Below are 25,451 nucleotides of genomic sequence, written 5' to 3'. Positions count from 1 at the left end.
GTAAAGCTGTGAATATCTGATGATTTTGATGCCTTAAGATTTAGATGTCCAGCAGCTCATAGCTTCACTGATGGTGTTTAGGGTGAAGTTGTCTCACTCTGTAATGTAGTCCTGGTCTGAAGAGAAGGTCTGAGAATATCAAAGCTCTACAGGAGAAATAGGGACCAGAGTTTATTTCAGTTGCGTTGCTTCCTGTGTAGAAACCAGATGTTTCTAATGGGTGCTCACTGAGTGTAGCATGCCCCTAGCTCCAGGAGCTCTCTGCAGCTGGTCTGGGAAATTCACTGCCTGGAGGAAACTATTAAATTAAATAGATACTTAACCTGAGGAGGGCTGGGTGGGGTGGCTAGAACAGCTTGATGGAGCATTCAAACCATTCAGGTAGCTGAATGGAGACAGTCAGATGACCTGAAGTAGTTCTTTTTCAATCTTACGTCTTTATACCTCCCTGGTGTCGTGTTCTGATGACTTGATTATTGGTTGCCGCCTTAAATAGGTTCTCAGTAAAATCCTCATTCTTTTCATGTTGTAAATAGGATTATCACACAAAATGACTGTTTGTAGCTAAGATAATACACAGTAGTTTACATGCCAAATAAATTAAACTATCTAGAAGTTGAATTTTCTAAAGATCAGCACAAAGGTCTTCAAACAGGCCCAACCCACAGGGAAAATGCAAGTTGCTGTTGAATCAATAATGAAGCAAGTTTCAAGGCTGTGCTAGGAAAACAGGGAAATGTCTCACCTCTCTGATACCCCCTTGCATCCTTACCTACAGAGGAAGTTTTTTCTGCTGTCGATTACTGATTCACTCAGTCCAGGGAAGGGCTGCTTTCCAGTTTGGTTTGAATGCCGGTCCTCTAATCAGCTGGAGAAAAGGAGTCACTTATATAAGCCAAGGGAAAGGAAATGCTTCTGCGATACAGCTCACATGAATAGCTAGAACTGAGCACTGGTTGACTCCTGAGTCCAGCTTCTGCATCTTCTCACCCTCTTTCTTTAGGGGTCTGTTGACTGTGAGAAGTGACAATCTGGGAGGCTTTCCTCTTCTTACTGGTCTTTCTTTTTCAAGGCAGTTGGTGAAGTCAAGTGGAAGGCATGACCCCCTCCTCAGACAAAGACCTCAACGGGCTAGATAACCCTGGCTTCGTGGTGAGTCTGCTCATCTCTGAAGGGTAATTCTTGCATAAATGGGTGCGAGCCCTGCAGAAGGAGGAGAAAGGGAAAGTCAGAGGGCTTGGACTGGCTGCAAGGATGCTGGTGTGTGGTAAGTGTCTGTCTCTTTATCGGCAGGAATCCGAGGAATGATTTCCTCACTACAGCCTGCTGGTGTTGCCGCTGAAGACTCAGCATACTTTCTACTCTCTAGGACTCTCTTTTTTTCTCTTCGTTATTTCTAAAATGATGGCATAGATGAATGGCAGCACAAGTGTATCTGTACTGCAAAGCAAGTGAGCTTGGGGTTCCTTGTGGCTGTGTCTCTGGGTAGAGCAGTTTATGTATTAATTAGTAAAATTACAATAGAAATTTAGCCTAGTGAAGATTGTGTTTCATTCTTTTCTGCATCTATTTCTAGTGAGGTGAACTGTCAGGTGAGTGAAAGAGGGATTTGGGAGTCAGCAGGGGAAGGCACCCTGTAGAGTTACAGCAGGATAATAAAAGCTGTAAATGCTGTATCAGTTCAGGGGTGTGCAGTGCACTGGAAATGCTGCGGGCTGTAACAGCCATAGGGCAAGGACCTGGGACACAGCAGCCCTCTCCCTATCTCACAGCAGGGGTAACCTCCATTAGAAACTAGAAATAATAGGTCAGAACTGTTTATGTTCTGACATCAGGTGTGAAGGAGTGGGGTCCTGAAACCATCTGGCTACCTTGGTTACAGACGACTTACCTGGGGGTCCTTGGAGGAGGCATTTAACCTCCGGGTGTACAAGTCTCCCATGTCGGGGATCAATCTTGGGGAGCTTGCTGTGAGCAGGGGAGAGGGGGGGTGATGTGCCAGCTGTGGGCAGAGCCTCGGGGAGGTGCTCAGAGGAAGTCAGAGGTTTTCTTTCACTATTGTTAATGGGGTCTTCGTTTCTACTTCTGCCATAGCACAGATCAGTCCTGAGATCTTTTACCTGTGGTTAGAACAGTTCAGGTTTTGACTGCTCTCCTGATGCACTTATTTAAGATGATGGTGAGGGCTCTGTTGCTGTGCATGGAGCCTGAGGCACACGGAGAGTGAGGGTATCCTGGTCCCCTGGGTTCCTGGGCCTAGAACTGCCAGCATGGTTTCCCCTTCCCCACTCCAGACTGCTCCTGTCTTACCCTCCTGCCATCATCTCAGCAGACTGGCTGAGGTTGTAAGGGACCTCTGCAGGTCAGCTCCTCCAACCTCCTGCTCAGGCAGGGTCAACTAGACCCAGTTGCCCAGGACTGTGTCTAGACAGCTTTTTTATATCTCTAAGAATGGAGACTCCACAACCTCTATGGGCAACCTGTGCAGTTCTTGGTCACCCTCACAGTGGAAAAGTGTTTCCTGATGTTAAAACAGGACCTCCTGTGTTACTGAAAAAGCTGACAGAGGACCAAATTTATTCTCAGTAAAAAAATGTTTAGCAAGCGGAAAAAGCAATAAGGAAAAAAAAATGTTACCGAGACGTTTTGGCTTACACCTGTGTTTCAGTTTGAGCCCATTGCCTCTAGTCCTGTCTCATCCTGTTATCTCCACTCCATCCTTCTCTGAGCCCTGCTTGCTTGCTCCCCTCCAGCTCCTGGGGAGGGTCAGGCCTTCATGTGATGATCATGCGGGGCTGTTACTGGCACAGGCTCTGCCTCACTGGAATATGCCTCCTGGTTAACATGGGAAAAGTTGCCATGCAAGGAAAGGAGCTTACTGCTGTCTGCCTAGCTTAGGATTCATCTACCCGTGGTGTTATTCATGAGTAGCTGTCCCCAAATAACTCCGTGCATGGGCAGTCTTAAGTACCTTGCTGTACATTTGTTAATCCATGGCTCAGCTCTCTTGTGAAAAGAAAATGTCTCCACAGGGAGTTATTCAGGAACTCCTTTTGCTCTTGAAGTTCATGCCTGAGTTCAGTTTGAATTAACTCTGTCTTCACCTATCTGTTTTGAAGTAATGGTCATGCTCCCAGCCTGCCCAGGCTGGATAAATACACTGTGTTTAAAAGGTATTACATAGCGCATTTTCATCAGTGTCATCTAAAATGGGACTTTGGAGACTCAGCCATGAGAATGGAAATCTGGAGGTTTCAGGCAAATGATGAAGTCCTTCAGGAATAATCTGCCACACCTGCAAAATTTACAGCTGAACATAATTTTACATCCCTGTTCCCTGACCATGGCATCACATGTTTGCCTCCATCTGTAGGTATGCTGTGAGTGTTACAGCAGCCACCTCTCTTTGCTGGACATTTTGGTGTCTTCAGGTTCCAGCAGGACTTGAAAGATTAAAAAAAAAGAAGTTTGATGCTGACAAACTAGCTGAGCTTCACCTGACAGCAGGTTTCTGGCCCTGCCTGACAGAGCAGGGCATCTCAGCCCAGAAAAGCCCTCTGCTGCTGGCTTGCTGAGGGAGGACTCGCTGGCTGGAGATGGGTCATCTGTGTGCATGCAGGAGTGTGTGTATCTACAGGCAGGCTGTGCATGTGTGTGTGTGCATGTGCACGGGGTATCTGTGTGCCCAGGCAATGTGTGTATGTGTACATGTGTATGCACAGGGGTCAGAGGGGGTTGGAAGGAGGAGCGGACAGCCAGGGGCATTTACTTAGCTTAAAAGCTGTGGCAACTGAAGCAAAGCATTATTTTGCTTTCCTTGGCAAAATGCATCTTGGTATAAATAAAGTCTGCAGGGCATACAGCTCCCTGGGGAGCCCTGGGGCTTCTGGCTCCCTGGGAAGGGATCTGAGCCTTCCTGGGGAGCTATTTCAGATACTGCCACCTCCCTGAGGCCCCATGTCCCCAGGCTGTTTCCTGGTCTCCGGTGCTTGCCCCTGCCCTGGGGCATTCCTTGGGTGTCGTTTCCCATGACCGGCAGCTAAGCTGGGGCAGCACCCTGGTAGCCCTGCTTTGAGTTGGCTCCTTTGAAATGGACGCTGGGACTCGCCGTTCACTGTTGTCCCTGTGTTTCACCTGGTTCTTCCGTAGGAGTGAGATTTTCTAGTAAGACAAAGGGCAGGTGTGTTTATCGAGGCAGAACATTTATAAGGGTGAGTGTAAGGAGACTGTAAAGAGAAGACATTAAAATGAAATATAAACCATGCTTCTGCTCTGTAATTAGTGACAGCCAAGTTGTTCTGGCATATTTTATCAAAAGCACTGTTTGGGTGGGACAGCAAGGAGAGACAGAGACCAGGGGACAGTGCAGCTTTCACTGATTAAACTGCTGCAGTCTTTCTTGCTTCTGGTTGCAGTTTCTCCACCCTTAGCTAGACATTAATGACACTAATGCACTTTGTCCAGATGTCCCTTTGAGGTCAAGACACCCTCTAATGTTTTTTCTGGTCTAGATACATGTGCATATAAAAATTTTCCATAGGTGTTTGCACCTCTGTTTTTATTTTCCCCCTTGCTCTTCTTTTTTATCCTGACATTGTTGAAAGCTATATATGAGGTGTTCCTGCAAGACGTGGAGCATGGCTGCAAGAGAGGCAGCTGCTGGTTGCCTGCTGGGCCGGGCTGTGGCTAACAAAGGGTCTCTCCTGTTGTCCAGGGTGAAGATGGGAGCCACTACTGCTCCTCTCCAGATAGAGCTACCCGGGGCCCAGAGGAAGGGGGGGTCATGGCCCGAGGCAGCAGCAAGCTTGCCTACATCATCACGGATGTGCCCCCCTGGTACCTGTGCATCCTGCTGGGCATTCAGGTGTGTCGGGGAAGGAGGTGGAGGCTGGGGGTGGGTGGAAGTTTAATGGCTGTTCAGCCAGTTAATGGGGGTGAAACCTGAATTTGGGAGTGCTTTACCTTCACTGGGCATGACTGGAGCTGTGGGGCTGGAGCTCAGTGAACTCAAATCTTTCCCACTGGCTCCTGAACACCAACTGTTACCTTTGTGCCCACAGATACACTTCGCCCTTGAAATGCAAATGCCCCAGTCTGGGGGCCAAACAGTTAACAAGAACAGGTCAGATTCCTTGGCTGAACTTAGCCAAATGTGTAAGGGCTTCTGAATTTCTGCCTTCCCATGGCAATAAAAACTAAGCAGAAGGGCCCACACTGCTTTGGCTGGTGTCTTTGCCCAGGTGTGTTAAGTGACCCAATGCCACTCTGGGTACAGAGCCTCAGGGAAGAGAGACCTCAAAGTGATAAAGGTAATGATGGACTGTGCTTCAAGATTGGTGGGCATTTTGTACTTTGTTTCCTTAAATGTTCATCTCAAATTTTGAGTGTATTAAACCAAGTTTTTCTGAACACATCTGCATCATAATTTTAATAAAACATGCCAGTAATGAACACAGTGAGTTTGAGTGCCACCACTTCCACCACTGCAGTCCTATGTTCCAAGGTAAGAACTAACAACTAAGGTCAATATTTAAAGCAAAAATAAGTTTGAAAAATTATTTTCACATTTAGTGATTAACTGAAGGTCATTGAAGAAATATGTCTGTGACTCTTCTGAAAAATGCAATGCCTGATTTTTCCATTCTTTCTCATACATTTTTTATGATTAGCAACAATTGCACTGTGTGAGGAAAGTGACTAATAGCAAAGAATGGGTAACTCCAATTTGCCAACTTTTTATATTATCCTTTGTGGTGCAAATCAGATGGACTGAAACATTTGCATTCATTTTGCCTGATTGCTCTCTCTCCCTACCTTGGGATGTTCCCACCTTCCTGGAAGAGTAACCCCCACAACTTTGCAGGTGCTGGGGATAAACTGGTTGTGTCTGACAGTGGTCTGGAGAGTCCAGAGCACTACGAAGGATCTTTTGCCATGGAAAGCAGAAGTTTGTGGGTGTGCGCTGCAGTTCTTGTAGGTGCTATGAAGCAGCCCCTAACAGAGCATTAAGGTTGCCAAAAAAGAGAATGGGTAATACTATTATCACCCAAACATAAATCTGTGAGTTTTAGATTTCCGTCTACAACACGGTAATAAAATACAGCCAGTTCTGTGTCCTTCTTCACCCAGTCTTTCTCTGTGGCTCCTAGCATTTCCTGACAGCCATGGGAGGTCTTGTAGCCATCCCGCTGATCCTCTCCAAAGAGCTTTGCCTCCAGCATGACCTCCTCACCCAGAGCCACCTGATCAGCACCATCTTCTTTGTCTCGGGGATTTGCACCCTGCTGCAAGTCCTCTTTGGAGTCAGGTAGGCCAAATACAAGAAATGGGACATGTGACAAAACAGTTTGTAGATGAAATTGCTATGTACTCAGCCACCAGTCAGCTGTAGAGTTTATCTATCAGTAAGGGTCATCAGGGTGCATGCCAAAGCACCCTGAAATCACTGTACATGATAGCTTTGCTACCTCATTGTCAGAACAGCTACCCAGTACCAAGGCTACCTGGCTGTTCTGACTTTTGCATCTCCTGGTACTTGAAGCACCTTTTGTGGGGCTGATAAGGAATCTGTCCTGTAAAATAATAACAGTAAACAGTATCTGCTTGCTCCTTACCTCAGGGATCCTCCAGCTGAGGCACGACCCTTCTGATCTGGGCCTGGGGTCAAGGGAGCATAAGATACTCTAAGGCAGGGGATAACAGGGAGAAATTGAAGCCCATCTGCCACTGCTTGGGGTCTCTGGGAGGAGCTCTGCAGCACATCCTGTTAAGTGGTGCCACTTCCCATGCTTAGGTATTCCTGGCACAGTCTGAATGTAAGCAAGGTAAATCCTCTGCTGCTGAGCTGTTGAAGAGCTGGTGGTGAGGCGATGAGCATGGACTTGCCATTTACTAGCCAGAAAATGAAGTACTTAATAAGAGACATGACTGCAAGCACTCCTCCTTTGCTATCCTTGGAAAATTTCTTTTATCCCCCTTGTCATATCTCTGGGCTGCTGCTTTCTTTCTACAGGCTGTTTTTCCCTCTAGTATGGTGGGAACCTGTGTTTCTTGCTTCAAAGGCAAAAATCACACATTCTTTGTCTTCTGAATCTGAGGGACCTTGGTTAAAACTCTTATACCATTAAATCACTAGTCAACTGCCAGCTCCACAAAAAGTTTTTACTCCTCCTGTTTCTTTCCCTCGTGCAACTTTTCATCTCTGTCTGTCTTAAGAGGCTGTAGGCAAACCTCTCTCTGGAGGGTGCTCCCCTTCTCCTGCATTGCTATGGGATTAGTATAGGAGGGGGGACACCCCAGCCACAGAAAAGAGAAAATCTGTTTCTTCTCAGTTCGATTAAATTCAGGCTGGGGTGCATGACCATGGCTGTGACTGCTAGTGCAATTCAGGCTGGAGTCCTCCCAGGCAACCCCCAAATGCCTTGGTGGATACCTAAGAGCTGTAACATCCCCTGCTCACTGTTAGCCGAGGATGAAAGAGTAGCAGGGAGCTTCTCCTGTGGCTGAACAGTTAAATGAGGTACAACAGATCAAATTAAGTTGTAGGGAGTTGATCCTGTAGGATAAGCTTGAACAGCTTTTGTTGTGCTGAGGACACAATTACCTTGTTGCTGACCCCAACTTAGACATTCCTGAGGACATTCCTGCTGGAAAGATGGGACTCAGCCTGCAGTGTGGCCAGAGGCAAACCAAGCCTGAGGAGACAGTTGGAAGCAGATTTTTTTTTTTCTCCTTTTACTGTTTTCTGAAATCCTGTAGTAGTTGATAACCATAAGTAAGCTAACAAGACAGCCAGAAAAATGGTAAATAACGAGTTAGAGGGGATGCTTTTTCCTGGAAAACATCTATGCCACTCTCTGAGGCCCTGGGGGGCCCTTGGCTAAGTGCTCTGCACAGTTCCCAGTGTCCGTATTTAAGAAAGACTAATCCAGAGAAGAGGTATGGAGATGATCTGTTAATGTGGCATGGGGAAGGAAAACCATTCATCTTACAGAGGCTGGCCTGGTTAACATGGCAAAGTGGTGACTCAGAGGGCTATGGCTGTAGCCTGCAACTAGTCTGGGAGAGAAATGGGTTAGGAAGAAATGATTCTGGCTAAAAGACAATGCTTGTACAAGAATGAACAGATGCAAACTAGCCATGAAGATGGGGAAGTTCCTACCAAGAGCGAGTGCCATTCAGAAGCAGCCCTCCAGAAACAATAGTCGAGGTAAAAGCCCAACCCACTGTAACCTGCAGATTAGTCATGTTACACAGCATGAAAAAGCAGTGACAGGTCCCAGACAGTCACTGGAGACACTATCCAAGAGGCTCCTGAGAGGAGACATGGTTTGCTTGCCATTATGGTGAGCCCCCCATAGAAGATGCTTGGACGTTGTATATGATGATCAGAGCATAACATTTCCTTCCCTAAACCTGCAGCTTTCCCTCTTGCAAACCCTGCTAGAAAGAGCTCAGTGTGCCCCATATGCATTGCCTCAGCACCCCAGTTTGCTCTGAGTCCACCCATGCCAGCACTGGCTGTGAAATAGCTTGAGGGCCAATGCATCAGGAGCTCTAAATCTATTGTTAATTCAACAGTGGTGGCACTGGGCCTTCTCTGTTTCTTTTTGTTTATTTTTTTTGCCTTCCCCAGCAAATTCCTTTCAAGGCTGCAACATATTTTGGCCAAATGCCATAAATAAGTAACTCCGTGGATGACTGATACTCAAATATAGCTTACTGGCAAAGCTTTGACAGTGCTTTGGTTGTGCATGGCATGATTAATATTTGTAGGTGATGGAGACGTGGTGCTGTGACAGCTATGGCGTCTCTTTATTTTCCAGTGCTTTCCAGAGAATGGTGGAAATGCCTCTGGTTCAGGGAAACCTGTGCCCTGCAAAAGCTCCCTCCCAGCTTGCTGCCCTGCTGCTTTTCTGACCAGGTGTCATGAGAGCTCCTGGCACTAGGAGAGGTTGCTTTGAGGGCTGCTCCCAGGGGCACTTCCTAAATGGAGGAAGCAGAAGAGGTACCTCAGAGGTTTCCCTCGGCTGGTTCAGAGTTGTGCCAGCCTGAGCCCTCGGGCAGCTTTGGGTTTTTCAAGCACTCTAGAGAAACAGCCACAACTTGCACTGCAATGGGGGATTAATGCCCGTGGGGCTTTGAAGAGCCAGTCAGGCCTTTTAGGTCTGTCTCCATTTCTCCATGCATGGAAAGAGGCTGGTGTAGCTCACACGAGTGCTGTCTCCGCTGTATAAAGCTCTGTACAAAGCCGGTGCCGACTGCCTCTAGAGGTGTGAGCTCCTTGCTAGCCTGAGGGGTTACAGAGTGAGGGCTGCTCTAAACCAGGAGATATATGATGTGGGGGGAGAGCCAAGGTCTCACCCAGCCAGCACGCTCAAACCCGTCCATGCAGGTCTCCATTCCAGTGTCAGTGTAAACAGAGCAGAGGAATTAGCTTTAAAACCCAAGTGTACTAGAAGCCAAGTCACATTTTCTACTACCTTCAGTCTGAGGATGATTGTGATGTGGGGAATAGACAGTGCTTGTCCTTGTGTTAATGAGCAGGTTGTGAAGAAAACCGAGGGGACAGAGGAAGCAACTGGGTATTGGCAAGATTTGGGCCTAGGTCGATGCTGAGCTTTTCTCCAGAATCTGATCATCTTACTTTCTCGGTCTTCTTCCTTCCTCCATCTTTTTCCTTTGGTTGTTGTTTTATTCTGTGCAGCTCCATGGTCTCATCACACCTTAGGAGGACTACTTTTTCCTTAATGCCATGTAGCAGACTTTTGCTACAGCACCAATGTGCCCGTCCACTGCTGATGTTTGAACCTGAGCTCTTCCCCCCTGGGTCATTGCTCTTGAGTGCCATGGGCAGCAATTCCCACCTGTGGTCAGTGATGGAGACCTGCCAGAACATTTCAAAAGATACTGCCAGAGGCCATGGGCAGAGTGCTTTTAAAATTTATTTTGCTTTCCTTTCTCTCACCCCTATATAGCTGAGTTTCTAGCATTGTCGCTTGTCATCTTTTCCCTCTGCTCTCCTTCCAGGTTGCCTATTATTCAAGGAGGTACGTTTGCGTTTCTGACCCCTACCCTGGCCATGCTGTCTCTCCCCCAGTGGAAGTGCCCTGCCTGGACGCAGAATGCCACCCTGGTGAATGCCACTTCACCAGAGTTCATTGAAGTCTGGCAGACCCGGATGCGAGAGGTATATTACATTTTCAGTGACGCCTGCTCTGTGTCAGGGCTGTTTGCTTTCAGAAAACCACCTGATAATGACAGGACCATCACTGCTGGAGAACTTTTGATCCCTAATGGACCTTGGCCCCCACCCTGTTGCAGATTCCAAAACATCTATTCTCTGGAAAAAAACAGGTGCTTCACAGCTGCTGAATAGAGGACATGCAGACCTTGGATGATCTATGGTTCCTGCAAAGACTCCACTGGTTCAGTGAGATCCCTTCTCCATGAAGCATGGTTAGCCTTGAGGAAGGATGGGAGGGAAGGTGTCTCCAAGGAAGGGACCCTGTCTAAGCACAGGAAACATAGTAAAAAGAAATGCAAGGGCAGAATTTATTGTAAATATTAAGGAAAAGTGCATTCTTATGTAGTCAAAAGAGAGGAGGAGAGGTCGGGGATCTCACTGCCTTGTTCTACATCTATTGCCTTATCAGAGAAGTGTCTAAATTTACCTTTGTCGATCCATTTGTTGGGGTGCTTTGCAAAGCGCTTGGAAAGTGTTGCGAGCTCACGAAGGATTTGCTGTGTAGCACAGGCTACCCTCCCTATTGATACATGTAAATCTACTGCTGCCTTCTCCTTTCAGGCTGGGTGCTTCACCCCAGCCCCTGTGTTTCTCTTCCCTTTGGAGCCGGGGGAGGGAAGTTGCTCAGCATGACAGAGGACCCAGCCTGTGTTTATCGCCAAATCTGGGAAGGCAGATAGCCTCACCCCCGAGTCCCTGCTGACATGAGCAGCAAACAGCATTTCAGGGTGCAGTTGTTGGCTACTTATCAGCGGTTGTAAGCCACAGGAAAGTTAAGGGTGATAAATGTGTCCCTGAAGGGAAACTGATATTCAGAAAAAAACAGACTGTAATGACCCACCTGCCCTACTAGGGTGCTGAGGTGTGGAAAGCCCTTCCAAGATGGGAGATGAGTGGAGACCATGTCCCTACTACCATTTTCAGGACAAAAGCTTTTCCACTGCATTTTGAGGGAGCAGGAAAAGAGGGAGAAGGGGAGCTGATACATGCTTGGGTGGCCCAAGAAGACAGGGAGGAAGGGGTGTCCGGGATAAAATTAGTCCTGGTGAGGACTATATCCATCAGCCAAAGGGGAAATCGGTGTGCTGATACTTTGGTGGTCCTTCCCCCCACATAACGTTCAGCCAGGCTTTGCTGTAGTCAGTGGAGGGCCTACATGCTGGTCTGTCACTAGAGGCTGAGCCTGGCTCTCACACTGGATTTGCACAGACTTCTGAAGTAAAGGCTCAAGAGCTGGAGCTCCTTTTAACCTCTGCTCTCTTCCTCCATTTTTCTAGGTGCAAGGAGCTATCATTGTAGCTTCCTGCTTTCAAATTTTTGTCGGATTTTCTGGCCTGATCGGATTTCTGATGAGGTTCATCGGCCCCCTGACAATTGCCCCCACCATCACCTTGGTTGCGCTACCTCTCTTCGACTCAGCTGGGGATGAGGCTGGGCAGCACTGGGGCATAGCATTCATGTAAGTCTCACTTCCCCGTGGGAAAGACAGCGTACACAAATCATCTACCTCTAATACAAAACCAAGCGTTGCAGTCTGTAGCAGGGTTCCCCTGGGTTTGAGGTTTATTTGTTGAGCACTAACATGTGGCCTGCTTATGGAAGGCAGCAGTGTTGCATGGTTTCCCCCTCACAGGAGGTTACAGCCCTCAGCAGCAAAGCAAAACCCAAAAATAAATTTAAAAATCTGATTTTTGTGAAAATGTAAAGTTCATAGGTCAGTAGAGAAACAAGTCTTTCCTGTGTGTGGTTCCTGGGAGTAGTCTCCATCACAGTTGTCTATGCACAGTCTTACACAACCATTATTTAAGTTAAAAAAACATGCCTAAAATGACAAAGTTGAGCACTCAGACTTAGTTATTCCTTGAGTTAAAATAGCTGGTGCTTTATGTATTGTTTTCATATGATGAGAAGGAATTGTTTTCTCCACAGAGGGCCTGGAGGGTGGGGTCTGGAAATGTCTGCACATGTGCCTTTGCAGCACTGAGTGCTCTTTCAGGGATACTTGTGTGTGTGCCCATTGCATGAGTGTCCAAGTGTGCTTGGTGGCAGAATTTTCTTGGTATTTCAGAAATTAATTCTGATTAAAAAATTAGAAATGCCACTGCATGGTTCCCCTGCAGATTTGGCACCTTCAGATCCCTAATGCAGTTTTCAGCTTGGGATAACATGCAACAGGAGTAGGTTGTTATCCTCTCTATGGGCTCCCATCAGTTTTCTATTTCTTTCAGAGCTGCCTTTGGAGACTGAGGGGCCAGGCTTCACTGCAGCCCCAGGAAGGCAGCATGATGTTATGGGGTCATGCTCCAGTCCACTTCCTCTCATTCTTTTCTCCTCCCAGACCCCAAAAGACGTCCAGCCCTAGTCCTTACCTAACTGATCTCTTTCACCAGCACACCAAACCCTGCCTGTGACCCATCTTTCCTTTCACCATTGTTTATCCCACCACACCTCTGGCTTGTTGTCCTGTTCTCCAGCTCTGATCATTTGTCCTAGCCCCTTTGTTCAGCCAGTCTGAATTTTCCCTTCAAACTGTATAACCTTGTCTGGACTATTTCCTTTTTCTGCCTTCCTTCTCCAGCCACTGGATCTCAGCCTAACCTCAGTCTCTTGCTTGATGTCTTTGCCCAACTGTGCTGCTCCATTAGCAGGGTCCCAGTCCTCCAGCCCATGTCCCTGCTTTCAACCTGGGTCACCCTTTCTGTCTGGTTCATTTCTGTCCTATCTTCTACCGGTGCTAATCCCAGTCCTTTCTTTCCTGACTCAGACACGTTAGCTCCAACGTGATCATTATGCTCTGAGCTGTCTCAGTTGTGTTCTCTTTATCTGTCTTCTCCATGCTCCTTGGGTGTCATTAGGGAAGAAGGGAGAGCATTGGTGGAGAAGGTGGAAGACCATGTGGTCTCAGACGTTCTGTTCAGACCCACCACATCCCAGAGCCCCCATGATGGGTGATACCCACTGTTGCCTCAAGAAACTGGTCTAGTGCATGCTTACTCTCTCCCTGGTGATAGTGCATACACAGTTCATCGCTGGGCAAGGCCTGGATGTACTCAGAAGGCTCAGAATCTTATGGGCTGCAAATGTTAAAGCCTTAGAAATTTCTGGTGACTGCTTGGGACCTGGGATGAATGATCCTTTTTATAGGCTGAGCATACCTGAGCAGACTTCTGTGGACAGAGCAACATCCTTTACCCTAAAGAACAGGTTCTACTAAATCTCAGATTTCTGCTCCAGGTCATAAGCAGACCCTGCTACTGGTCAAGGGAAAATGACCTTCTCAGTGCAGGCTATATACCATGTCTATTTCCTGAACATCACTCTTTGAAATAGGCCAAATATTTCTGGAAAAATGTATCCCAAACCTGAGGCAGATGTTTTCCATTGGTAATTTTTATCCCAAATGGGTAAAGTTAGGCAGAATTATAAGCAGCTGAAAATAGTGTTTGTTAATGGAATGTGTCAGGCAACCTTACTAATAAGCAGTGACACCTACGTCTATCTCAGATAGAGAGGGCTCTGCAGTGATTCATAAGGCTGCTGATCACCTCTGTTAATGCAAATGTACAAAATGTGCACTGACGCAGTCTGTCTGGGCTCTGTAGCTTTAGAAACCATGAATGGAAACCAGTTTCTCCTCAGACTTTCTGCCTCCAGTCATTCAGTGCTTTGAATTGTGATTGATAGATAACCTTTGGCTGTATGTCATGGCATGTCTTTGAAGAGAGGTGAGGTCAGCATTTCCTTTGCACTGCTGGTTTTCTGCCTGCCCATGAATATTCTACCTATAGCTCAGTTTTCCCTCAGTGTCAGTGCACTTCAGCTGGTGCAATTGATTTCTCACCAAATCCTATCTGGATTAATTCACTCAATGTATACAATTTAGACTTGTTATAAAAAATTGAGGAGCCCTTCAGAGGCCTGGTTAAGATAGGAGGAAGATGTCTAAGGTCTTCTACCAGGTCAGCAGTCAGTGTGGGGTGCCCAGTCCCTGCCCTCTTGCCACATACGGAAGCCTCCAGCTTCATCTGGTTGCCCTTTCTGAGGGGGGAGACAGAGGAGGGCAGACAGGGCTTGCTGTGAGCATACCCAGCTGTGCTGCCATTCACAGGAGATGTGCCCTACCACAAGAGATGGGAGAGGAGCTGCACCTCATGGTTGCTTCCAACAGAACAAGCCCCAGGTGCTACCAGGGCACATGTGAGCACCCCTGCCTTGGAGGACGCCTCCACTGCGCAGCCCTCTAAGATCAGAGGGCTGTGCTCAGGCCTCTCAGGCCGGAGGGCTGTGCTCTCCCTTCTCAGCTGGCTGGGAGGGCTCTGTGGGTGCCATGTACAGCCCCACAGTCCCACTATGTTTTTTTCTTTCAAAACAGGGTCTTCACAGCCAAATCAAACCCTCTTTTTTTTTTTTTTTTTTTTTTTTACTCTGTGCCACTTAGGAGCTTTTTTGGCACTTTCAGAGCAGCGTAGGTAAACCTGAAGTCAGGAAACCAAGAAATCCTGTATATCTGAATTACACAGAGCTTTGGGGGCAGTTTCCTACATAGCCTGCTTGGATCTTGCACATCTCTCAGGTCTTTCTTTTACTGAAGTGTCATTTTTAAGCTTCCTGCAGCTGTGTCATACTGATGCACTATCTGGCGCGTCAGTCTTGGAATAAAAGGGGGAAAAGAAGATATTTGCAAAGGCAAAGGAGTTATCAGTAGAGTATGATGGAAAGCTTGTTCCACCTCAGGCTTGCTGAAGTGGGGAGCCACCCTCTAGTGCAGAGACCCTGTTTTTTGGGGTCCTCCGAAGTCCTCAGTCCTTGGGTATCAGGTCTTCAATTAATGTGGCAAGAGGTGGGCACCTTGGCACCCACTTTGTCTCATGGTCTGATTTTCCCTTCTAGGACTATTTCTTTCATAGTTCTGTTCTCTCAGTACTTGAAAGATGTCCCTGTACCGCTGCCATCTTACCAGAGAGGCAAGAAGTGCCACCTGTCCCCAGTCTACCTCTTCCAGATCTTCCCGGTACGTTGGGGTTCCCAGCGATCATGGCGGAGGGACTGGCCTCACCTACCCTGGGCTGCCTCGGCTCTTTCCACTCACATCCAGCTGAGTTAGTGCCTCCCAGCCCAGCTTGCGCAGCAGAGGGGCAGAGGGGGAGAAGTTGCCCATGGCCCTGAGGTAGGAAAGGAGGGAGGGCCACCAGGACCTCCTGCTGTCCCTCTGCCTCCATTTCATGCGCAGGGGAAAGGGTTCATCCCCCACAACTGTGCTGGAGACACAGCCATACCCTAACCAGACCCCACTGCTGCATGTGATGGGCAGGTGCTGCTGGGGCTCTCCCTGAGCTGGCTGCTCTGCTACATACTGACGGTGACCGATGTCCTCCCTGCGGACCCCACTGCGTACGGCCACCTGGCCCGGACAGACACTCGTGGGGATGTTTTGTCCCAGGCCCCCTGGTTTCGTCTGCCTTACCCAGGTACCATTCCCCTCCCTGTCCTGTTCCTGCCATGCTGCTCTCTGCTCTGGCTTGCACCTCCATTTATGGCTAGCAGGGGGAGATGAAATGCCAAAAATCAAGCAAACACCCACAAGCATCCCTGCTGTTTTCCTCCCCTCCCTGCAATAGATTTCAGGGTAAATGTGTCCCACCAACCTAAACTGAGCTCTTTACTTGCAGGCCAGTGGGGAGTGCCAACTGTCAGCCTGGCTGGGATATTCGGCATCTTAGCTGGGGTGATTTCCTCCATGCTGGAGTCCGTGGGAGATTACTATGCCTGTGCCCGCCTGTCTGGAGCACCCCCCCCTCCAAAGCATGCCATCAGCCGTGGGATCGGGGTGGAAGGCATAGGCTGCCTCCTGGCTGGGGCCTGGGGGACAGGGAATGGCACCACATCATACAGTGAGAACGTGGGGGCTCTGGGCATCACCAAGGTAAGCCTCGCTACAGCAGGGTGGCTGCAGTGCCCTGGCCCTCCTGGAGGTTTCCCCTGGGGGTGTATGTACAAAGGAGTAGTGCACATGGGTATGTGCTGGACCTAAGATGTGATCTTAGCCCACCGCCTGCAAGGCACACTGGAAAAATGTGCCCTGTCACATTGCTGACCACCTCAGCAGCACTAGGAATCACCCAACAGAGGTGGCTAGTCCCTCTCTTTCTCTACTTATGGTTTGCATACAGGATGAGTGCACACTGCTGTTACTTGTGGCACTTGGCTTAGGTGAGACTAAAGAGAGCATGTTACATCTAAGCATGTTACATCCGAGCTAACCTGGAAACTTCCTGAGGACTGATTTTATCAAAACTTATCTGTTTGTCTTACTCTCTATCTGTCTTCCTAAATATATTTGAGGAGAGGAGCAAAAGAGAAAAAGAAAAAAAATAGGGCTTCAAATTCCAGAATTTTTATAACCTAAGGATGTCAGTCATGTGAAAGGTAGATTATTTCTTTGGGTTTATAAAATGGGATGGTGAAGGTTTATGTTTTTACCTCTCTATAAAGTTTTGTGAATCACTTGAGTGTCTGATTGGTCTTTATAAGGGAAAGAAATTACCAGAGATAAACTTGACAATTAAATCATAGATTTTCACTAAGCTTTACAGCCAGGGGATGGGTACATCCAGCAGTCAACCAGAAAACATTTTTAAATCATTGTCAAATAAGCAATATCATGTCAGCAGAGCTGAGAGTCAGTAAATAAATGCAGAATTTGACTTATGGCTCCCACTCCATAATAGTGCTTATTTCACTGGATTTTATAAACCACACTCAAAATAACCATTTTTCACAGACTTAAGCATTAGTGCCACCAAGGTGGCTGCTTCCAGCAGCAAGGGCTGTCTGGTTATCTACATGGAGTCTAGTTGAGTCTGTCACCTGATGTACCTTTTCACTGTGAAATCTATGCATACTGACCATATACCTGAGCCTGTTCCAACTGTATCCTGGGCTGCATCAAGAGAAGTGTGGCCAGCAGGTTGAGAGAGGTGATTCTCCCCCTCTGCTCTGCTCTTGTGAGACCTCGCCTGCAGTGCTGTGTTCAGCTCTGGGGCCCCCAACATAAGAAGGACATGAACCTGTTGGAGCAAGTCCAGAGGAGGCCACAAAGATGATCAGAGGGCTGGAGCACCTCTCCTGATGACAGGCTGAGAGAGCTGGTGGTGTTCAGCCTGGAGAAGAGAAGGCTCCAGGAAGATCTTATAGTGGCCTTTCAGTACCTAAGAGGAGCCTACAGGACAGCCAGAGAGGGACTTTTTGCAACGGCATGTAGTGACAGGACAAGGGGTAATACCTTTAAAATGAAAGAGGATAGATTTAGATTAAATCTAAGGAAGAAATTCTTTACTGCGAGGGTGGTGAGACACTGGAACAGGTTACTCAGAGAGGTTGTGGATGATCCCTTACTGGAAATGTTCAAGGCCAGGTGGGACGGGGCTCTGAGCAATCTGGAAATTGTCCCTGCCCATGGAAGTGGAGATGGAACTAGATGACCTTTAAGGTCCCTTCCAATGCAAACCACTCTGATTCTATGATTCTATGACATGTAGTTTTCTGCATACATTGTGCATATGGGATGTAACATAGTGCAGAAGTGCCCGAACTCATAATTATTGGATTATAGGACATGTTCTCCCTAAGTACGCTAAGTCCTGCAGGTAGATATGCCATCCTTTCTGTTTCAGGAGAGATGTTTCCCTTAGATCCTGCCTCTGCTCACTTTGTTCACACTTCAGAGAGCAGAAAATACAGTCGTATCTCAGTCAGCCTTAAATCAGTGTAAAGACTCTGGCTGGGATAGAAGGGGATGCTGAGAACACAAGGCAGATTTCATCTTGTTTTTTATGTGGGAAACATTTTCCCGTAACAAATGGAAAAGCAAGGGACTTGTTTTCTCTCCTTAAACAGAGGTGTCCAACACTACCTGAAACATCTTTGGAGCTCTTGAATATCCCCAGGGGCTGTCAAATAAGGCAAGGAGAAGCAGCTGGAAGCTGCCAAGATGCAACATCTTAAATGGCTTGATCAAGCCCAGCATGCCAGGACTGAACTCTCATTTCCAAGAAATGAAGAGGAGGATTTTAAGGGGAGATAAAGACCTCAGAGTCACCATATAGATAGTAGAGAACTGTGCAGTTTCTTCAGTCTTAAGAAAGACAACTGATTTTCTTGTTTTCCTGACATAATCAAAACAAACTCTAAACTAGAGGCTTTAGCAGCATATGCTTACAGTTGTGGTATCACTGGATTAGGTAATTTGTCTTTAAGGCCATCTCCATATACTGAGTAATTCAACATTCTGGTAAATTAAGAATCTGAAGTTTTGTTCTAATCCTGGAACAAATAGATCTGTTGGCTTTTATTAAATTACAGTTCTGATGATAAAGGTGTCCCAAGATTTTAAGACCAAGAATATAAAAATGCCACCTGAATTCATTATTTTATTTTGAAACTCCCCACAAAATCTTTTTCATTTATCTATCACGATCAAGTAAGACTTAAAATATTTTAAATGGACATGTTTAAGAAATACTGAAAGAGAGACACTACTAGTTACTGGGAATGTTTTTTTTTAAAGTATTCCCAAAAAGCCCTTCCTGTAAATATGACATTCTTCAGATATTTAAAGGGAGGGAACAAAATATTTAATTGATTTATAAAATCTTTGCAGAAGATTAGAGAGTTTCCCTGCCTAAGACACGAGCTTTGTAAATTTTAGCATGATTCTTTAAGCTGTCCAAGTTTTGCTGTATCAAGGCATATCTTGAATTGAAAGTGTAATAAATATTGCTGCTTTTCTTTTTAGTTTCCATAGCCTGTAAATGTCTCCTTCATCCCTTTGTTTGGCAGATACTCTTTTTCTTTCTTAGGTTCATGCTCTAACAGATCTGAATGAAAGGCATGGCTTGGTGCTTCATCCTGTCTTTGTTGTAGTGCCCAATCAAGAAAAAGCTACCCTGGCTCTTCCTAGGGGAAAAAATGTTTTTACTGAAGCTAGGTGGGTGATGAGAGATAGGGACAGACCAAGAGACTTCCCCGCTTCTTATTAGCCCTTTGTCGACCATGGAAAGGATATCAGATTCCAGAGCTTGGGACTGGAGCAGCCAGCCAGGTCTGGTTTCCCAAATCTTGGTCTCCAGGGAATGGAGGGATCAGTCTGGGACACCTCATTTGAAAGCCATTTTTAGATGGCAATCCAACCCTGGTGGAAGGATTGTCCATTGAATTGGCTGGGTGGTTGCCACAGCAGCCTGTAGGTAAGTCAAGACATTTCTAAATTGAAGCAAGAACAAAGCTGTGAGTGGGGATTACTGTGCTCTTAATTTAATAATAAATTTTTTGGTTAACAGCAAACTGTTAAAAGTCCTGACAACAGTAGGAAAGAGGATAACACCAGGTAAATAGGTGTATATCCAGGATTGTTCTCAGAGTGCCTTTCTTGATAAATATTTACCCGTGATTGTTCTCGGAATGCCTTTCTTGATAAATATTTACTAGTGTGCAAATACTGATGCTTCCCATGCAGTGTGAGCATGCCAGCTCACCGGTGGCTGCATCTGAACCTGTGACTGAATGTGCCATTGAGTGCTTCAGTCAGAGGTACAACCCCTGCCCAGCAGGTTGGTGCTAGAGCCTGCCATCCCTTGTCTCTCTGTGCTGGTCAGTGCATGACTGCCTCCTCTTCCTCTTGCCTCAGGTAGGGAGTCGAATAGTGATCATTGCCGGTGCCTGCGCCATGCTCCTGAGTGGCATCTTCGGGAAAGTTGGGGCAATGCTTGCCAGCATACCCACCCCCGTGATTGGGGGCATGTTCCTTGTGATGTTTGGAGTTATCACGGCAGTGGGGATTTCCAATTTGCAGGTAACATCTGTGTGAGTGCTGTTTCATCCCTAGGGAAGGGGACTGGTTTCAAGTCAGGTTCTTACTAGGCTGAGTCAGATATAGCCATGCTGCAGCAAATGCAAACATTTATCTTGGTAGTTCCTTGGATGAAGATCTGGGAACCCAGAGGAGCTAAATTGCAGAGGGCTCCCTGGTTGGGGTAGGACTTGCTCGCACCAGGGGCAGCGGGATCACTAACGCCCCAGCAGCACCAGGGCTGCTGCCTGGGTCCCACTCCTGCATGCAGTGTTTACATCCAAGCATGTCTCATGAACGCAGCAGTTATCCACAGATTTGGATAATTCAAAATGTAATGTATACAATTTCTCTGTGCAGTACACAGATATGAACTCTTCCAGAAACATCTTTATCTTTGGATTTTCTATATTTGCTGGCCTCACGGTTCCCAACTGGGCAAGCAAAAATAGTACACTGCTGGAAACAGGTAAGAAGTGACATTAGAAGCATTTTCTGTAGCATAAAACTGAATTAAAGGCTGATCCAGAGAAAAAATTTAAAATGCAGTTTTTCCTGATAAAACCCTGAAACCCGTGCTTTGACTGTTTCCTGTTTCTTTCTGGGAGGGCTGTTCTTGCCCTTTACTCTGATGCACAGATCTGGTGTGGAAATCTCCACTCTTGATTAGTGAATGACTGCACCTTACCAGATTCCTGTTGGGCAAGGGGTTGCAGAGCACTTTCCTGGGACATGTTCCTGGGACAAGGCAAGAAAATACTCCAGGGCTGAATCTTGATCCAGATCTCAATGAATGAGGCTTTCTTACGTGCTCATACACAATAAAACTTTGTGCTTCCAAAATGCAATAGCAGACTCCTCTATGAAATTCCATCAAGTTCACTTCATTGAAATTTCCAGTCCTCCAGCAGTTATCCCTTCATTGTGTCGCATGTGACCAATGTGTTTGTCACAAAGGCTGTAGTGTCCTTTCGTAAGGTATATATTGCATGCTGGGTGAGCTGCTGAAAGAGCTGGGCCCACAGATTGCACATCCTATAGATGGTCTATTAGATGCTCAGTGCCACTGGGCTTTCCTCATGTTTATTAGCCCTCACAGAGAAACATCAACTTGCGGTGAAATCCCATGCTAAATATACCTGTACTTCTTTGGTACTGAAGCTCATGCTTTTGTAGGGAACTGCTTGGTGTTATGTTGTAGAGGTGCAGAACATGTTTGGAGCAGAAGACATTTTTTTCTGAGACAGTGCTGTGGTCTGCACTCTTAATAGGCTCTTAATGTATTTATGAGCATCTCCTGCCCACCAACAGCTGGGTCAGTGAATAATTATGCAGAATAAAAGTGTAGGTCTGAAACTGGCAGTGAGATCAAGCTCCCTTGCATTGCCAAATTTTAAACTTTGCTTTGGGATTTGCAAGTCTTGTCTAAACAAGCATGCAGCTTGCAGCCTCTTGGCACTGGGCATGTTGCTGGTCAAACACATGTCTCTGCATCACCACCCATAGCTTTGCTTTTCTGCTAGGAATCATCCAGCTGGACCAGGTGATCCAGGTGCTTCTCACCACTGGCATGTTTGTGGGCGGACTCCTGGGGTTTATCCTTGACAACACCATTCCAGGTAGGATTTGCTGAAATGAACTAAGCTACTAGTTTGCGCCTGTCCTAGAGGTTGTTTCCTAGTATTTTTTTGTCTTCATAACTACTGCTTTATGGGTAGGAGTTGTGCTAACAACCATGAAACACCCTGTGACTGAACCCCTCCCAGAGAGTGGTGAGGAACAGGGGACATCACTGAAATAGTCTCTGGCTGGAGAACAGCAGCTTATCAGAAACTAACTCATTTTTCAGGAACAACCCAGTCTGAGGAAAAGGTTTATTTGGGAAAAATGTCTTTTAGGGAAAGTGCCAGCCTAGAGCCATGTGGCTGATTGAAAGGATAAAGAAAGGCAACTACAAGAAGTGGAAGGAGACACTGTGTGTCTCCTTATGAGAGCTGCTAAAACTGAGGGTGAATTGATGCCATATCAGTGGAAAGCAGTAGGAAAGGCTGGTGGCCAAAGATAGAATATAGCACCTGCAGCTGGCCCTCACAGTCAGCAAAGATCTTCTGGTTTTCATCGAGCCTGGGGAGGGATGGCATAAGAATAGGGAGAGGAAACTCTTTTCTGCTACAGAAAAAAAGTAGGAAGGACACTCTGTTAACCAGAATCTTCTACTGTCTCAGGTTTCTTGGAAAGCTAATCCTCTTTTGGCTCATTCATTTTCTTGTAGCCCTTGATCTTCAGCTCCTTGGGGCAGAATTTACAGATGTGCTCACTCCCTTTCCCGAGAGGGACTCAGCTGCTGCAACAACTACAAGCACTTAGCAATTCCTTGGCTAGGGTAGACACCTGTGACTGACTACTAATTGCTAGCTAAATCTTATCAGCCCGCTCACAGCATCTGGGCTGTTAACATCCTGCCTTGCTTTCCTAGCACTGTATAAACTCCTCCTTTGAACAGATCTTGGACCCCCCTATTGCTTGTGAAAACCTGTCTTAGTATACTTGATTCCCAGGGAAAGTAGTGGGGAAGACTGCTTGTCTGGAAGCTGTTGTAGGAAGATGGGTATTGTCTAGAAGCTCATGAATTTTTGTAAAGGGCTTTGGAGCTAGAAGGGTTTAAGTGCAAGGATCTATATGTTGTGCTGGGTCTGCTGGGATTTGAGAAGGGGGTGTGAGGCACACATGGTAGTCCTATGCTTGGAACACCCACTGTTTTAAACACAACAATCTCATTTTTGCTGTTGCAGGAACATTGGAGGAGCGGGGGCTCCTGGCATGGAAGCATAGCCACAAGGGAGAGGCGGACAACTCCCAGCTCGTTTCCAAGGTCTATGATCTTCCATTTGGCATAGGCACCAAATACTGTGCTGTCTCTTGGTTTCGATATCTCCCTGCTTGCCCCAAAAGACTACCTGGTGACAAGAGAATGAATGAACTGAAGGCTGCTAGACAAGAAAACAGTGTTAAAGCAAGCTCAGAAAGAGACTCTGAGGTAGGTGCTGATACAAGGATATAAGCACCTGGCCTGCAGGTAAACTCATTGCAGAAGAGGGTCTGAAAAGAGAGTTGGCAGTCCCCATCTTTTGAACATGAGCTGGCAGCTGTTAAAGGTTGGAGCAGGAGAATGATAATGTCTTTCCCTTCCCAGTTCTGCCCCCTGCACCACTGGTAACCTTGAGGGAGAAATTTTTCTCCTCTCTGCTCCTGCGTACCCACCTCTAGGAAGAACATAATCCCTCTCTGGGGAACACCAAATCCCAATAAATGCCTGGGAAAGATGTTCAGTTTTCTTCTTTGCACTGAGCCTTGGGGAACTCCAGCCTTTTAGCTGAAGCAAAGCTTTTCCTGTCCCTTGTCCTGGCTGCTCAAGTGGCCACCGGAGAAGGCACACCTGATGTAGGCCCTGTACCACTCTCAGGCATGCCTTGGGCTGAGGCTAATCCCACCACTTTAAAGATCTGTAATGGCAACCCTCACCTCTCAGCTTGTGGTTTAGACCTCATCCTGGCCAAGGGGAAGGAGCGGGCACCTCTATGTCATGATTCGTCTCATTCCATATTCCCATAATTTAAAGTTAGTCAAATGAATGCTGTTGTAAGAGAGGTGCCTAAGGTTAGTAGGATGGATTGCCTTCTGAACATGACTTTCCCACCTTAGGCTGCAGAGGGAATCAGAGACCTTACTTAGGTTCATTACCTAATAGAAAAACCCAGTTTCACTGAAATGAATCCCACCTGGGGTGCTGGGAGCAGTCTCAGGGGAGCCAGCTTCCCCAGGGCTCCAAGCCCTACAAAGATGAAGGAATTGTATCAAAGATGAATCTGATGCATTCCTCCTACTGCTGCATCCACTGTACCTGTTTGGTCTGGTGTGGTAATTGTGTAGCAACCACCGCTTGTCTAGAAAACAGTTTGCAGATTCTCGTTCCTGTCCACTACCAGCAGAAACAGTTTTAACCTATATGGCCATATATAATGTGATTGCACTTGGTGCTCGTTGCCAGTGGTGTATAATAATAATTGTCGGTGTAGCATAAGCTTGTGTCTCTCGCACTGAGATTTATACTTAGATTATTTTTTTTTTTAAATAAATAAAATGTACAATGTAATGATATTTCTCAGGGTGATTGCTATAGTGAGTGGCAGGTAGTATTCAAAGAATCACAGAGTAATTCAGGTTGGAAGGAATCTCTGGAGGTCATCTGGGCTAGACTCTGCTCAGAGCTGGTCCTGTTTGACCAGCTTGTAGAGGACTGTGTCCAGCTGAACTATGGATGGAGAGCCATAGCCTCTTTGAGCAGCCTGTACCAGTGTTTGACCACCCTTACGGTGAAAAGCATTTTCCCTTGTGTCTAATGGGAATTTTTAATGCTTCATCTTGTGTCTGTTGCCTCTTGTCCTGTCACTGTTCTCCTCTGAGAAAAGACTGTCCCCATCTTCTCCATACCCTCCACTGGACAGCTGAAGGCTACAGTATGATGCCCCCTTCACCCTCTTGTCTCAAGACTGAACAAAACCTGAGTGGTTTCAAAGAAAAGTCTTTATTCCTCAGGCCTGTTACAGTTTTGTTCTTTAGTCCCATCCTGCAGCTGTAGTGCTATGTGGCTTGTTTTATCAGTAAGGGATGTGTTGGGATCTTTTTGCTTTGTGAGTGAATGAAGCCTGAATACATCAATTGTGTGAGCATTGGGATCTTAAAGGAGGAAACATTATGGTATAAATAGTTTGCTGTTATAGGCAGGTTGGAGTGCCTCTGTTGAAGATTGTGGTTGTTATGTCTTTGGGAGAAAAAATGAATTGCACATTTAAGTATTTCTGATTTCCCGTACCATCACAGATTTTACAAAGATGACTAGTCGCAGACATCTCAGTTCTGTTATCTTCTTCATCCTCCACAACCTTGACTATGTCTCTAAGCTCATTTAGAGCTAGCCTATGCTCCCAGGGGACCTAGCAGACAAACTCATGGTCTTACTCATCACTCTTGAATTTACTTGTGCTGTAGCACATGTGTGAAAGTGAGTTTGTTAGTCTACATCACCCTGTTCCCATGTCCTGTACTGAAGCTGCCAGGCTGCTGCTGGACAGACCTGCCACACTACAGGAGAGGTTTAGGTGCGAACAGGATATGCAGCTAATGAATGAGGTACACAAGCCAAAACCTGCTGTACTATGCAGCCCTGCAGATGCTCCATCTTCCGTGAGAGACTTTTCCCTTCAGTGTTACAGTTGGGATCCCCACATGGAAAAAGTGAGGTGGGAAGCACAAATGGAGAACCCTCAGTAATTTTATTGGCTCTGTGTCAGCTCTGTG

The 25,451-nt window shown here is 46.6% G+C and overlaps 1 protein-coding gene across 3 annotated transcripts; it reads left to right on the top strand.

Annotated features, from left to right (window-relative positions):
* Positions 1-864: 864 nt before the first annotated feature.
* Positions 865-24,089, top strand: LOC141958615 (solute carrier family 23 member 1-like). 3 transcript variants are annotated; one of them, XM_074901455.1, is made up of 12 exons: positions 865-1,152; positions 4,715-4,864; positions 6,150-6,307; positions 10,030-10,189; positions 11,524-11,705; positions 15,137-15,257; positions 15,558-15,714; positions 15,916-16,169; positions 19,932-20,096; positions 20,454-20,562; positions 21,617-21,712; positions 22,886-24,089. In XM_074901455.1, exons 1-12 carry the CDS (start codon positions 1,099-1,101, stop codon positions 23,152-23,154), a joined length of 1,875 nt encoding a protein of 624 aa, XP_074757556.1. In that variant the 5' UTR covers positions 865-1,098; the 3' UTR covers positions 23,155-24,089. The 3 variants fall into 3 exon arrangements, with proteins under 3 accessions (XP_074757556.1, XP_074757558.1, XP_074757557.1); XM_074901457.1 differs by lacking the exon at positions 6,150-6,307; XM_074901456.1 differs by lacking the exon at positions 6,150-6,307 and having other exon boundaries at positions 865-1,267.
* Positions 24,090-25,451: the final 1,362 nt, after the last annotated feature.

Source organism: Athene noctua, chromosome 3, assembly GCF_965140245.1.
Source record: "Athene noctua chromosome 3, bAthNoc1.hap1.1, whole genome shotgun sequence".
NCBI lineage: Eukaryota > Metazoa > Chordata > Aves > Strigiformes > Strigidae > Athene > Athene noctua.
The sequence above is the reverse complement of the archived record's forward strand: the minus strand, read 5'-3'. Positions and strand labels throughout refer to the sequence as shown.